The sequence below is a fragment of the Nicotiana tomentosiformis genome, chromosome 7, assembly GCF_000390325.3.
Source record: "Nicotiana tomentosiformis chromosome 7, ASM39032v3, whole genome shotgun sequence".
Taxonomy (NCBI): domain Eukaryota; kingdom Viridiplantae; phylum Streptophyta; class Magnoliopsida; order Solanales; family Solanaceae; genus Nicotiana; species Nicotiana tomentosiformis.
In genome coordinates this window covers 39,243,104-39,258,757 of record NC_090818.1, presented here as the reverse complement: position 1 = coordinate 39,258,757, position 15,654 = coordinate 39,243,104, and the positions used below count along the sequence as shown (strand labels likewise).

Below are 15,654 nucleotides of genomic sequence, written 5' to 3'. Positions count from 1 at the left end.
AATTGTGACGTTGTCTAAATTAAGAATACCTTACTTATTCGGGGTGTTCAACTTTTTTGATAAAAAAGAAAGGATTTCTTCTTATTTTGTTACATCATATAAGATTGACTTATTCAACGTATGTACATATTTATCATATATTGGGTAATTTAGGTATTAAATTTAGAAATACCAAAATACGCATTATTTTGCGAAATTAATGGCTAGACTAGGCTCTGATTATGGTTAGCATAGATTCTTTTGGGTCAAATTGATCAGTCTTTGGACACATACTACATGCAATTCAAAAGTACAACAATTAAAATAGACAGTTCTTTTCTCACATTTCTATCTTTCGATTTTTATCCATTTCTTGGGTAAATGTCCTAATTATATTTTAAAATGAAATGGTTATCCATAAAGATAAAAACTTAGTAAGATACAAACTCGAAAATAAGCTAACACTGCTGAACTCAGGGCTGTCTTTCATTTAGCAATTAGTTTCTATTTTAATAACCGCTAAAATTCAGGACTTCCAAAATCATTTACTCCAATTAAAAACCATAAGGCAACTGGAAAAGATTCTTGAATTTTGAAGCATAAAGAATAAGAAAATCAAAAGGAGAAAAGCTAACATAAGGTGCTAACTTGTAAGGTTGGAAGTGACATTGATTATTCTGCACAGAGAAAGCATTTGGTATAAGAAAGAAAAGTGCTCTTCTTGCAGCATACTTGTATTCAAGAAGCTACAGTAAACAAGAGGCAATAATTATTCAGCCATTAGATGTATTACTAAACTAGAAGTTGGAAACAAAATGAAGTTGAGAATACATGATTCTTAATGTATACTTTCAGGTAATAGGGTGGGCAAATACTTCACCACCACAAAACACAAGAGGAGCAATGCTTTTTAAGTACAAATACTAAAACATAAAACAGAATAGATTTAACCAGTGTTCTGCATTCCAGCAGCAATACCCTTCATGGTCAAGATGAGTGTATCTTCCAAGCCAGGGGCGTAATCACTTCGTGGGTTCAGTTTCACAAGTTCGGCAGCAGGCTTTGATTCCATATATTCCTTGGTAATGTGAGGCCTCAGTGTAACGCGGTAGTTTGGATCACGAACTCGCTTTAGTGTGTAAGCTTGGCACACATTTAAGGTAGTGATATAGGAATCACGCAACCTGAGTCGTTGTTTTAAGTAGGGGTCTCCCTCCAGAAGATCCTTGTGTCCAGCAATCTATATAAAAGCAGCATAGAGAAAAAAAGTTGTTACGCGACCCAAACATGATAAGTAAAAACGCATGCCAAATGCAAGAACTTAAGTCATAAAATATTACCTGAAGCAGGAGGCTCTTTGTCTCCTCATAATTGGCCCTCAAAAGCTCACCGAAGGACCATAAATCTTCAGAAACCAAAAGCTTGTCGTACAAAGCAGCAATGCCTGGGTCTCCCTTTGCAAACACCATCTCAACCAAATCAATAGTAACTCTAAAGAATGGCCATTTGTTGTACATATCCTGCAGTATATGGAGATTCTTGACATCCTTGTTAAGCGCATACTTAAATGCCGCCCCAAAGCCAAGCCAGACTGGCAGATGAAACCTAGTCTGAGTCCACGCAAAGATCCATGGAATAGCTCTAAGTGTTTCTATGCCTCCACTGGGTTTACGCTTTGATGGACGGCTGCCAATGTTCATTCGACCATACTCCAGCTCAGGTGTTGCCTGCAATTATGATCCAAAAGAAAAAAACAAAAAAATTAACTTACTAAAGTTAAAGGAAATATTTGTTACCCTTTGGTAACACATACTGTTTGAGAACGAATATAATGCATTTTCCCAGCACACTGACCAGGCGGAAGTACTCAACAAATCGGGGTTCCTTGAATACTATTGACCTATACTTCTCAGTAGCAATGACTGCAATTTCATCCAGAAGCGCACGCCATTCCGGTTTTGGAGAGAGAGGTGGATTCATCCCATGTTCTAGGGTGGCAGAAGTAAAACGCTGGAGTGTCCTAAAACACAAGTGTTCCTCCCCAAATGATTGCTCAATAACCTCACCTTGAACTGTTACACGGAGAGATCCCTGAATTGTATCAGGTGGCTGAGATAATATAGCAAGATGGCTGGGACCACCTCCTCTTCCAACTGTACCCCCTCTACCATGGAACATAGTTAGCTTCACACCGTATTGTTTGGCAACTTTTATAAGCTCCTCTTGAGCCTTGTATAGCTGCCATGCTGCGGACATACGGCCAGCATCCTTGCCAGAGTCTGAGTAGCCAATCATGACCTCATGCTTCCCATTAATGCGGTTTTTGTACCACTCAATAGAAAAAAGACGTGCAACAGCAGCAGGAGCAGCCTCCAGATCATCCAATTTCTCAAAAAGTGGAACTACCCGTAAAGGTCGCTTCACATGGCATTCACGCTGTAGAAGCTCAACTGCAAGCACATCAGATGGTGCAGTGGCCATTGAGATGATGTATGCGCCGAAACAGTCTGATGGAAGTTCTGATATGACATGGAATGTGGCCAAAACATCAGCAATTTCTTCGGTTTTTGGAAGATCGGGTCCAAATAGAGGTCGCTTGCCGCTGAGTTCAGACAGAAGCCACTCCTGTCTACGTTCCTCAGACCACTCTCGATATGAACCAATTTCCAAATGCTGGGTAATGGCATCAAGGACATCAGTGTGGCGATCCGACTCTTGTCTTATGTCAAGTCTCACAAGTGAGAGTCCAAAGGTGGAAACTTGTCTTAGAAAATCTAGAAGGCTTCCATCGGCAATGGGTCTATCACCACAAGCACAAAGAGATCTGTAGCAGAGCTCAAGAGCCTCTAAGAACTGCGCAAAATGCAACAACATTAGCACCTTAATATTGATGCAAAAGGAATCATTGTGTGACAGCGTTTCCTCTGTAAATCCTCTGCAGCATTTTGCTGCTCTCTATTACATATTCTTTACCAATCAAAAAAAAAAATCATTGTGCGGCAGAAAATGGAGATTGTACAATTCTGGTGGAATACAAATGAGCATGCCAATGCCTAGACAACAAATTGGAGATAAGTACAATTCTGGTGGTACTCTGTAGTCTTTTGATCAGGAATAACATGTCAAGTTGTTCAACAAAGAATAACAACGTTGATTAATTCTGAATTCTACATATTGGTCACAGGAAACGATATAAAAGTAAGAAAGGTGAGAAAATACTGAAGTGTTGCCCACCTGCTCAATATTAGTATATGTTGCCTCCTCTGGAATATCAGAGAATCCATTAGATAACAGTTGGCGAGTACGCTCACGCGTATGATACAACTTATCTCTCACATCGCCGAGAATTACACGATATGGTTCACTTGGTGGAATTTGTTTCCAGAACTCTACATCAAAGAAAAGTTTGCAGGTCAGGAGTTATCAATTGCTCTGCTAAAGAGACGTATACAGACAGTCTCATGCGACTTCTGAAGACTGACTGAGCAGAAGACGATGAAATCACTTCTTTGTTCTCTCTTTAAATCATGCGACAACACCCTTTGCTCACTTGAAATGGAAAACATAGAAAGCATCCATAAAAACAGCATCAACGCAGTGCATTTGAATTTATATGGAAGTACGAAGTTCTCTTTTTCTTTATATTGGCATTCATGGAAAACCTCAAGAGGACTCATGCTTAGTTACCTATGTTCACATGAAGTGGAGAACATGCAAAAGGTTACCTCAGGCCAGAATTCTGTGCAATGCTATCAAATTTATATGAAACTAGCAGGTTATCTTTATGTGATTCAAATATAAAATAAAAACCTCAAAGGTATTCAGGTTAGTTACCAATGTAGTGTTTTTCATCTCTCTTCGATGAACTGTGGAGTTCATCTGCTCGAACGCGAAGCTCATCATTGCAACGCCACATAGACATCTGAAACAATGTGCTAGTTCGAATCATATGTTGGAAATGATGCAAGGTTTTCAAAATAGACCAAGAGGAAAGTCAGAAAGATATATGAGTAGTTAAATACCTCAAACATTAGATCATCAATTTGAGAATAGTACAAATTAGCTGCCATCATTCGGGCCAATAAGCAAACATCCCTAGTGACCTCTGGAGTTACTCTTGGATTACCTGCATTTAATAGAAAACACATGCTGAGCGAGTGATGGAAGAAGTATTTATGAGATCTTCTACCAAAGATATCTAGTAATCTTAAAACCCGACTTCCATTTCAAAAGAGAAATTTATGTAGCAAATCCTTCCAAGTGCCCTTCAAATAATGTATCATGACAATATCAAAGGTTTCGAATGGTTTGTTTTCTCAACTTAGAAAATAACACCATTAAAAGGAGAGGAATTGTACCGTCACGATCGCCACCCATCCAAGAGGAGAACTGAATAAGAGGAGCACTATAAGGAACTCGTTCATTAATCCCTATGTTTTTAAGAGCTGTGTCTACACGGCGCAGAAACTTTGGAACACCCTTCCAAATTGTTTCATGGAAGTAGCTCATTCCAGCTCTCATTTCATCTTGTGGAGTAGGAGGAGTCCTCCGAATTTCATCAGTACGGAAAGCAGCTTGAATCTGCACATGTTGTAAGCAGGATGCATTGTGAAAAGAGAACATATCATTCTTCTAGAAATGTTCAAGTTCAAAGCTTGAGTTCTTTTCTTTTTCTGGAATGTCACTCGTAGAGTATCAAGTAAAAGATTTCAGCACTGCTTCATTTTCCAACTTTATTGGATTCATGTAGCAAGACAAAGTTTTCCCAGAATTACTCGCTATTTCCAGAGTGAATTCAGTCATTCATCACATATTCCACAAGTATCATGAAAAATGAAAGAAGTGAAAGACAATAGTGGCACTGTTGGAGTAGAATTTGAGTATGACTATATGAATATATACTAACACAGAGACAGAGGCTGAGAAGCAGTTACGAACCTGTATAAATACAATACATAGCATCCATATTCTGGAGAACGACAGAAATGGCCTAAATTCTAAAACCTACTTGAACTCTCTACTTTCATAAAATAGAACACCTCATTTAAAAAATGCAACTGATCGTGATTGAATTTAACTGAATAGAAACAATGTTATATAAGCTTCTCAAACTAAAGTTTTACAAAATTCTTTTACTTGGAACAGAAATCTGACACCCTAATAACTGAAAACCAAAGCTTGGTTGCTATATTATTAGTCGAGGTGACTTATATGTCTATTGGAATTAAGTTAAATAAGTGGTGAGAGATGACTTTGGTTCGACCAATTCCTCATATCAGCAGTTAACAAACAATATGTTTAGTGTGGTTCTATGTGGGCTCGATTGGCTAAAAAACTGGAAAGCTTAAATTTTTACCCTTAGTTAACCTAGTAAATGCTTTATGATGTTGTTGTTGTTTAGGGGGTACAGTAGTGCTTGAGATGATGCCCAGTTTTAGTGCTGTTTTTTTTCTTTTGAGCTGTACAAAGATTACTTGGTAATTAATAAAAAAATTATTTACCAAAAAAATATGTTTAGTGCATCACATTAAGAAAGCTTAAAAGGTACTGGACTTTGAAAGTGCACAAATAGATAGTGACAGTCCGACAGATGAAGACAACTTTGATAGGACATTGCACCCATGTATCTACTATAAGAGCCGGACAGTCTACAGAAAAGCATCAAAAAATAAAGAAGCAAAATGATATAAATCAGTCTAGGCACTTCACTTGCAGCTAGTAAATGCACACTGATATTTACCTCCCTCTGTAAAGCCTCATCAAGCTCCTGTTTATCATCAGGTGTAATGTCCTTAGCATACAACTGCGCCAGGCAATTCCGGATCCTAAACAGAAGAAAAGTCAGCACTAAACAAGTAAAACAACTGAATAAAAAGGGAATAAGAAGATTCCCATGGATTATGACTAATACTATAGAAGGAATAAACAAACAAAAATCAAACTTGTATAAAAGTGTAACAAATCTAAGAGTCCTCTGGTATTTAGTAAACAAGAGACCAGACCTTGCATGCTTTTGAAGCAAAGATCTTCGAATGGATTGAGTAGGATGAGCAGTAAAGACCAAATCAACAGTCTGATTCTTGAGAGCATCAAACACTTCTTGAGGAGACTTCTTCAAGTCCACCACAAGTCTCTTGAGAGTTTCTTCAATGTCTGATTCAGTCATCGCATTGTTCTCGTCTAAAAAATCACCTTTTTTCAACTTTTGCCTCCGACGATAAGCAATCTGAACTTCTTCAGCCAAGTTGGCCAAGTTAAGCATGTGAGAGATAGATTTAGCGACAACAATTGAATCCCCTGGATCCAAACTTGTCAACACATTGCCGAGCTCCTCAAGCTTCTTCTTATCACGCTTGCTTTCATACTCAGCAGAAAGCTCATAACACTCTTGGACCTAATATCACATTCAACAAATGAACTTTAAAACTTGACCAGTTTTTTCTACTACCTATCAATTAATTTACGTAGATGAAGTAACAACTATTCAAAAATAACTTTAGGATCCCCAATAACTACACAAATGTGAACTTTTTCTGAACCTCTAATATAGTCAGACTACTCAAAAACCAAACAGACTTTTTGTTTCACCCAAAAGCTTTCTTTTGTGATATGAGTGGTGTTCAGGACTTGTGCACACCTCGACTAATTCCATCAGATACCTAATACCTCCCACCAACACAGTTAGCACGTAACTCTATCTATCCAAACAACGTTGTAAGATTACTTTGTTTAAAGCTCATGTTTATGTTCAACTTTAAGTGCTTTTAAGCTCTTTTTGTCGTTGTCAAACACCACAAAAAGTAGAAAAGTGCATAAAAGTCAATAAACACTCAAAATAAGCTAATCCAAACACCCTCCAAAATCTGTACAAACATAAAAATAAAAACTTTAGTTCAAAAAACAAAAAACAACATTAAAATAATGAAGAAAGGCACGAACTTGTGGATCGAAAACCAAGCAAAATCACAAAGCTTTACTCCATACAAAACTCCGGGTACACAGCATAAAAACAAAACACCTAGTATTATGAATAGTTGAGGCTAAACATAGTACCTGAAAAATCACAAAAAATAACGAGAAAAGAAGAATGGTATTGGAAAATGCATACAGTTTCTTTGAGACCCTCGCCATGCAAATCCTGAAGAATGTCAAGAAAGCGATCCAAAAGCAAAGCATCATACTCAACCAGCTTGTCATCCTCAGATACCTTTGCTGGAACCAAAAGCCTTAACTGCGCATCTATTGATGCCAATTTCTCCAAATTACGAGTCGCCATCCTTTTAAGTTAAACTACAAAATCAAGATCCTGTAAAAAAAAGTGGGGCATAACATGAAAAACTGAAAATAATGGATTTAGTACAAATCACAAGCCCCACAGTATCTGATCATATGACCCCATAAAAACAGAAAAAAATATGTGGGGGCCCCACAAGATATGAAGGAGTATCCTTTTTAATGCCACGTTCCTATGGCTCAACAGAACCCAGATGCAACTTCATATGAGTTAAAAATTCTTATATTGTTATTTTTCCAATTAATTGGATTTAGAAACATAGGTAAACAAAAACAAAAGAATCATAGAGAAATGATGTGCAGAAAATGAAAGATCAAGCTTGAACATTTTTTTCTAATTTTTTTTTTTTTTTGAACATTTGAGAATGGACAAGTGAGTCTCAAGTGTAACATAAATTACCTGAATCTCGGTATGTCAGAATCCAGACGAAGAAGATGAAACGAAAAAAATACAGACGAAGAAGTAGGAAAGAAAGAAACTCCTCTTCTTCTTTTTTTTGGTTTTGAGTGAGAGGTATGATCTAAAGTTACGGAACTGGTTCGATATATATAGACAAAGTGGAACTCTTTTGTTCTTCTTTGTGACATGTGTTGACGGATAGTATCATGTGTTGAATTGAATTAATGCGACTGCCTGGTTTCACGCTTTTACTCTAATTTGAAAAAAGAGGATGGTCAAACTAAAATAGTTACAGTAGTTCAGTTTACAGTACTGTCCTAACATGCTAAAGAAATGCCACTAATTTCTCTTCCGAATATACCTAAAGATCCTTCATTTCTTTTCCATAGGAGGCCACCTATATATGCTAGTAGTAATTTTAGATGGTAAGGGAGAAATTATGGGCATATATATTCCGTATACAGTGAATGATTCACAATTTAATTTTGAAATATTACTACAACTCATATGTCTTTAAGATTTGAACTTCATGAATTTTTGTTTGGAATTAATTACTGTTGCAACTCATTTGATTTATTATGTTTGAAATTAATTATTTATACTTGTAAATAAATTGTTTAACACATATGTCGGGACCAAGCCAATATTATTGGGTACCAATGATCCCATAACTTACGCTCTGCCCTAGTTAATATCACCGGGGTAAAGACAAAAAAAATTACTTACACTTGATATTTATATAAATTAAATTAATTCAAGATATGTGTAAGTTTTAACTTTTAATTAATTAACCATGGTTAATGCATTGTACTCATATTTTAATGAAGTTTGTAGGTTGTTTAATAGAGTAGAAGACTTTATGAATTGTGTAGGTTATTAGTTAAACCACAATTTTTCTTAACTGTGACATCTATATTTATTTTTCAAGTGTGGTGTTGCTGATCCAATCCCACAAGCTAGTTATGTTGTTCTAAATTTTCGAAAATATCGTCGGATCCGTGTTGGATCTTTTAAAATAGTATATTTTTATAGGATCCAACATAGGGGTGCATCCTGTGCAATAGCTACAGGTTCCTATGAACCTAGTAACTTTGTTTAGATTTTGAATTTATATTGAAAAATCCGTTGAATGAAAAAAAATAATTTGTTTGGAATCCAGTCCGTTAATTCAATTATTATTGTATATTAACTTAAGATTTTGTAGGAATTTATAAATTTAAAATCACGGATCCTCCTCTTTCAGGCTGAGGTGCAACAAAAAAATGAAGAGTCCACTTAACATAGCTAGCTAGTAAACTAAGTAAGCAGTAGATGTATTAAAAACTAAAAGAGGCACTTTTTTGGGTATTCTGCTGCTCTATTAACATAACATGTGGCCTAACCAGCAAGAAAAAGTATAGGTTTTTAATAGAATAGAATATAAAGTCTAACCCAAGAAAAAATTAATTTGAAAGATGGTTTATACGTGACAAAATTAAAGCAGAGGCTGATCGTTTACTAATGTGAAGCATAAAAAGGACGTAAGACTCTTGCAACTCTCTATATTTTAAAGCGTAGTGGTATGAATCAACGCATAATTGTGATTTATGACACACTTTCAATTATCAGTAGTCAGTTATTCTCATTGTAGATTTTTTATTTGAAAAAAAACACAATTTTATAGGGCTTGTAATAACTTTAAAAGACAAATAATATGGACATATATAGAATAACATCATCTATTTCTTTAATTATGTCATACCCAAATACATCTGACTTTTGCTCTTGGACTTAACCCCCAAATAATAGTGTAGAGTAATCTGTACGACTCCTTATACTTTTTAGGCTCAGCTTATCAGGGGTGGACCATGTTAGGCGCATTAATTTGATTGTCTAATTAACAACTTGTTCCATGTCTTAAGTTTGGATCACAAAGTTGACAGGAAAAACAATTGAAAAGCAATAGATGTGTGGTCTATTTTACTAGCATGAAAAGGACATCATAAAAAGGAAGTCGAATTGAATTATGAACGTCGCTGGTTTGATACTCTAGCCTCAAACCTTACTTATGACGTTCTTATATTTACACGTGCCTTTGTTACGTAATACCATGTAAAAGATTACAATTACAACACTGATTAAGTCCTAATCTCAAGTATATTGAAGTTGGTTATATGAATCTCAAATATTCATATTATCAGTGGCGGATCTAGAAGTTCCACCGAGGGGTATCAAAATATTGAAAAATATAAACACTGAAAAGTTTAGGAAAGTCAACGTATAATAAATATACATAAAATAGAAAAATTTATCTAATAATACAATGTAATTTATCTTATAGTTTACTGTGTTCGAAATAAACAAAAACCAAAATAAACAGAATAATTGGGAAAAAAAGAATAAGAATGAACTTGAATTAATCCGAGCCCATAAAATTCATTATGTATCCTTAAGGAATTTAATCCTCTAATAATTATCGATGTGTTGAATTATTTTCTCCCACGATAAAACATATTTACCTTCGTTGGAATAGTGGTACTTCAAATTCCAACAAACTTCGAACGAAAAGATGGTAACAAATCACATACCCACTGACTATATATTTTTTGTTCGAAAAATTAAATAGAAGTTGGAAAATTTATAACCTACGAATTGGTTTGAAGAAAAGGTGCAATTCAATTTGCAACCTCTTTTGGTACCTTTCTGGTACTGAGCACCTTCCACTAGTGAGTTGCTCTAGTGGTGAGCACCCTCCACTTCCAACCAAGAGATTGCGAGTTCGAGTCACCCCAAGAGCAAGGTGGGGAGTTCTTGGAGGGAGGGAGCTGAGGGTCTATCGGAAATAGCCTCTCTACCCTAGGGTAGTGGTAAGATCTGCGTACAAACTACCCTCCCCAGACCCCACTAGTGGGATTATATTGGGTTGTTGTTATTGTTGTTTTAGTGCCTTTCTGGAACAATCAGGTGTTTTTATGACAAAAGTCATGAAATAAAAGAAAAAGAATTTGTTAGTCTACTGAATCGGAATCCAAGTTTAGCAAAGACGATACAAAGGCTTGCCTTCTTCCTAAGTTAATGTTAAAATTTCTTCTCGAGGCAATATTCCTTCCTTTCCTATTGACAACTCAAATGGCCAAAACATAAGCTCCAAATATGTAAGTAATTACTTGCATAAAAAACTTCCTTGTAAATTGGGCACACTTAAACTTGCTGGCTGCTGCCTTGGGTTCTCAAGCAGCTCAATCGAATAAGGGAATACCAAATTGCGAAGGTTTTAACTTTTATTTGTACTGTTAGTATAACAACAATTTCACGTTATTTGTAAATTATATACATGCAAGTTGCAACTACATAGTAATTAAATATGAGTACAAACCTTGAAAAAGATAAATCATATACTCACCTCTTTTTTATAAAACATTAATTAGCCTAATGACGGAGACAAATCAACTTTAAGTACAGTTTCAAAGTGTCTTGAATTAGAGAATTAAAGTTGTTAAGCTTCAAATATTTCAAGTACTACAATAACTAAATTTCGCTCCTCAAAAATTATAATCAAGACAAGAAATATAGCGACAAATATTATATTCGATTTCAAGTGATAGGTTACAATCTCTAAAATATCATAAATCTAAAGAGATGTAGTCCTCTGATTCTTCTCCTCACGAACGATGGTTCAAGAGCTTGAAAGCTTGATCTTGAACTTGACGGACTTCAGATTTTTAGTATGTCACGAACAATTTGAAGGTCGTCACGAACCAGGATTTGGTGTTGGGTTATCACAAACGGAAGATTTGAAGTCGTCCGCCTATGATTTGAGTTCGCCTTTGGTATTTGACCACAAACGACGATTACAGATGTGGATGGAGACTTTGATGCTATTCTTCAGAGCTTCTTTAGCCTTTCCTTCTGCTTACTTGATTGTTGTACTTTCGGCCGTGTGATTTCTTCCCCCTTCAAATGAGGGGTGTGACCTATTTCAGTGGCGGACCCAGAACTTTATGCAAGCGGGTTCAATCTTAGAAGTACATAACTTTAGTCGTAAAATAGTAGTTGTCAAGTGGGTTCAAATAAAATATTTATACAAAATTTATGCAACTTTAATCGTAATTTATACATATACACAATATTATTTTTTGACAAAGCGGGTTCAGTTGAACCCGCTTTCCACCATGTGCGTCCGCCACTGGCCTCTTTATATAGACACGCGGTGGAGTAGCCAGCAAGAAAACCTCATAGGTCATTGGGCTTGGGGCTTTATATGGGTCGATCCATTTGGTAGCCCAATAAAATGGGTTAGTCCAATAGTATTGAACTTTTATTTAAATCAATTTAATTAGATTTAAATAAATAACCCAATTATACTAGTCCAAAATATTTGGTTGGACCAATATATGGTAAAATCCAAATTTATTATGGATTTAAACTTAGTAAAATTTTAACTGTTTATAAATGCCCCTACTTTAAAGTTTATCGGGATGTAGGCTTGCTGAAATGAGAGACGAGGCTTGAAGTACCTGTGAAGACAACGTCTCTTTTGTCGTCCTTTTTCTTCTCGTGTCTCCTTCCAAAGATGCCCTTGTCACATCCTCATGTACACTTTAGTTTTTTTTTTTTTTTTTTGTGTTGTGTCTTGGTGATCAAATGAAGAATTTGTAACTTGGAGCAATTTCAACGCTTTAGTCACGGAAAATTCAAACCACAACTTAAACAAATCGACCAGTATCTTGATTTAACCATGTATGACTTCATTCATGTTATTTCCATATAAGAAAAAAAAGATCCTAAATTCACACGGGACATAGTTTCCGTCAACAATTGCTTTCCTTCTTAAAAAGTAACTCAGTTTTTTCCTGCCTTTTGAGTTATTTGATTTGCAATTGTCTCGCACTTGATATTTATTGTGCAAGTCATTAACAATACCAAGTTCACATTCATATCAAACTTTCCGCGTTCCACGTCGGACTTATGGAAAAAAAATCTCAATACTTAGATTTATAGAACTTAAAATCCTTTCCTTTTTTGTTGCTGGTTTAATTTGACTAATTCCCGTATGAACACGACAATTTCCTTGTTTGCACGCCCTGGTGACTTGAGTGCCAAGAATTCCTTTAATTTTCCCCCCTTTCTTTATATAAATTTAGACCTCTGCCTGCATTGTAGTCACAACAGAAACCTTCTGTATTTGATGAAAGCAGTACTATGTCCTCCTAAATTTTCTTTTGGTTCATGTTTCCTTTGTTTTTTTTTCCAGGAAACTGATGGCATCAGCAAAGAAAGCTCAAATCAGCAAACATTGTGCAACTGTTTTGACATTAAACTTGGTCATAGCTTGAAGCTTCGTGTCGTTGGGCACCGTTGCCTGTCACGCAGATCCGAAACTTCGAGTCACTAGTACCTTTATCTATCGTGACGAGTTGAAACCTCGTGCCATTGGCACCGCTACCTGCTACTGAATTAAAGCTCCATGTCGTTGACACCGATCAATTAAACATGACCAAAAGGTTCGTACTGTTAGCACCGATGGCTCCAAAATTTTCTCTTTCGCTGCAAAAGCTGTCTGGGATATCCATCTTTGCACATCTGTGGAGAAAACAACCATATCTTGTCGTAGGAGAATCAGAAATACAAGACGTTTGATTCTTTTGAAACTACACTTCAAATACTTCAACGTATCAAAATTTTGGGGCAAAATTCCTTTTGTAGCTTCTCATGTATTCTTTTGAATTTTCGTTTCAGATGCTCCCGCGCTCGACTTTACAGCTTTGTGCGCCTTCACCAAAATATTCATATCTTGACGTAGGAACGTCGAAATCATAAGCGGTTTACGATTCCGAAAATTAGACTTATAGAACTAGGACATATGTGAAAATCAAAATCAGACTGTGCATAGATCTTCCCAGATACTTGTCAGAAGTTAGGAGACGAGTTCCGACCAGCTAGCTCCTTCAGCTTTGTGCGCCTTCACCAAAGAATTAGTATCTTGCTGTAGGAACGTTGAAATCTCAAGCCGCTTGATTGTACTAATTCTAGACTCAAAGGACTACAACATAACAAAATTTCACCCCCCAAACACTTTCTGGATCGGATGGAATTAATTTTTGACGTTGACCAATGCATCTGGCCTGCTGATCTCACAGCTTTGTGCACTCTCGGTGAAAACGTCATATCTCGAGATAGGAGCGTCCAAATCACGAGTCGTTTGTGCCGTTGAAAAGAAGACTCTGAGAGATATAATATATATGAAGCTCGATGCTCCACCATCTTTGATCTAGTTAGAGTAAATCTTTAAATCAAAGGCCGAAATTGGAAGGATTATTCGGGCAACATACTTCTTATTCCTTTTTTGTAGGTTTGGCGAGAGAAAGGTTGGTGCCTCCCCATCCTTGTGGATTTGGTGACAAAATTATATGGAGAACTTCTGTTTGTAACCTTTGGCTAGCGAGTTCGTGGAGCATCCCTCACCTTCAAGCTTTGGCGTGGGATAACTCCTTCTTGCAACTTGGTGAAGAAGTTCATGGAGCTTCCTATTTTTTAAGTTTTGACGGAACAATCTGTGGAGTATTCCATCCTTCAAGATTCGGCAAAGAAGTACACGTCACAATGATCACCATCCGTATTGAAACGTCATGTCGCCGACACCATGGGTTGCACTTTTTTTCTTATCTTGCAGGTTTATAAATAGGCGCAATCAGTCTCAATATCAGTCCAAGAAGACGAAAGTGATGTCCACATGATTGGTGGGGAACCACTTGGTGTCTCTTCTTTACAATTTTGTGACTTTGGCGAGATACTAGTTGATATGTCACCTCTCTCGAAGAAGTATATTTCGCGTCTCCTCTTTGCTGCTTGATAAAAAGACACATGATGCATCCCCTCCTTGCGACTTGGCGAGAAGGAGGTTTGGAGCGACTATATACCATCCTTGGTAGGCGAGCATGTGGCGTATCCCATGCCTTATGGAAATGAATTACATGTAGTGCCTCAACCTTCAAGATTTTGGTGTCGAACCACATCTTCGTTCAGTTTGGAGAAGTCCATGGAGCGTCATATGCTTCAAGCTTTGGCGTAGAACAACACCTTCTTGCAACTTGATGAAGAAGTCCATGGAGTGTCCTAACCTCCAAGCTTTAGCATAGAACAACGTATTCTTGCAATTTAGAGAAGAATTTTATAGAGCATTCCATCCTTCAAGCATTGGAGTAGAACAAGCTCTTCTTGCATATTAGAGAAGAAGTGCATAAAATATTATTTTCATAACTCGATGAAATGATAGATATAGTGCTCCATATTTCTAGCTTTGGAGGAGAGCATCATCAACTTCTCTTTGTCATCGTGATAAAATAGACTTTTTTTAAAAAATTTATGTGATTGAACTTAGAACAAAATTCTAAATTGCCTACGTACCTCCGCAAAGAGGATCAAGTCATTACGTAGTTCAAAAGAAGTACAATTTTTTTTTTGTATGCAGTTTATACTCGTGCAGACAAGGAGTATTGCAACTTGAAGACTTTGCTCAAATTTGAATAGCTTTACATCTTGAAGACTTGCTTAATTTGAAGAACTTTGCATCTTGAAGACTTGCTTAATTTGAAGAGTTTTGCATCTTGAAGACTTTGCTCGAATTTGAAGAGCTTTGGACCTTGAAGACTTTACTCGAATTTGAAGAGTTTTGGACCTTGAAGACTCTGCTCAAATTTGAAGAGCTTCACAACTTAAAGTCTTTTCTCTAATTTGAAGAACCTTGCAATTTGAAGTCTTTGCTTGATTTTGGTGAGCTTTGCAACTTGGAGATTTGTTTGAATTTGAGGAGTTTCGTAACATACAATCTAAGCTCGTGTATCAAGGAGAATCACAACTTGCAGTTTAGGCTCGTGAGTTGAGGAGCATTTTGCAACTTGCAGTTTAGGCTCATGCGTCAAGGAGCGTGATGACTTGCAGTTTAGGCTCATGCGTCAAAGAGCACTGAGACTTGCAGTTTAGGCTCATGCATCAAGGAGCGT

General features: G+C 36.6%; 1 protein-coding gene across 2 annotated transcripts; it reads right to left on the bottom strand.

Annotated features, from left to right (window-relative positions):
• Nucleotides 1-748: 748 nt before the first annotated feature.
• On the bottom strand, nucleotides 749-7,823 carry LOC104101422 (phosphoenolpyruvate carboxylase-like). 2 transcript variants are annotated; one of them, XM_009608861.4, is made up of 11 exons: nucleotides 7,673-7,823; nucleotides 7,088-7,285; nucleotides 5,982-6,373; nucleotides 5,720-5,804; nucleotides 4,338-4,560; nucleotides 4,002-4,105; nucleotides 3,814-3,901; nucleotides 3,214-3,368; nucleotides 1,834-2,832; nucleotides 1,320-1,706; nucleotides 749-1,219 (listed from the first exon to the last, which is right to left on the bottom strand). In XM_009608861.4, the coding sequence occupies exons 2-11, from the start codon at nucleotides 7,253-7,255 to the stop codon at nucleotides 926-928; spliced, it is 2,895 nt and encodes a 964-aa protein (XP_009607156.1). In that variant the 5' UTR covers nucleotides 7,256-7,285; nucleotides 7,673-7,823; the 3' UTR covers nucleotides 749-925. The 2 variants fall into 2 exon arrangements, with proteins under 2 accessions (XP_009607156.1, XP_009607157.1); XM_009608862.4 differs by having other exon boundaries at nucleotides 7,088-7,269; nucleotides 7,673-7,821.
• Nucleotides 7,824-15,654: the final 7,831 nt, after the last annotated feature.

Excerpts from the sequence above, each read along its gene's own strand:
- LOC104101422 (XM_009608861.4), bottom strand. The coding sequence starts at position 7,255 with ATGGCGACTCGTAATTTGGAGAAATTGGCATCAATAGATGCGCAGTTA. Across the intron at positions 4,561-5,719 it reads ATGAGGCTTTACAGAGGGAG|ATTCAAGCTGCTTTCCGTAC; the intron begins GTAAATATCAGT and ends CAACATGTGCAG. Across the intron at positions 3,369-3,813 it reads AGATGAAAAACACTACATTG|AGTTCTGGAAACAAATTCCA; the intron begins GTAACTAACCTG and ends TCTTTGATGTAG.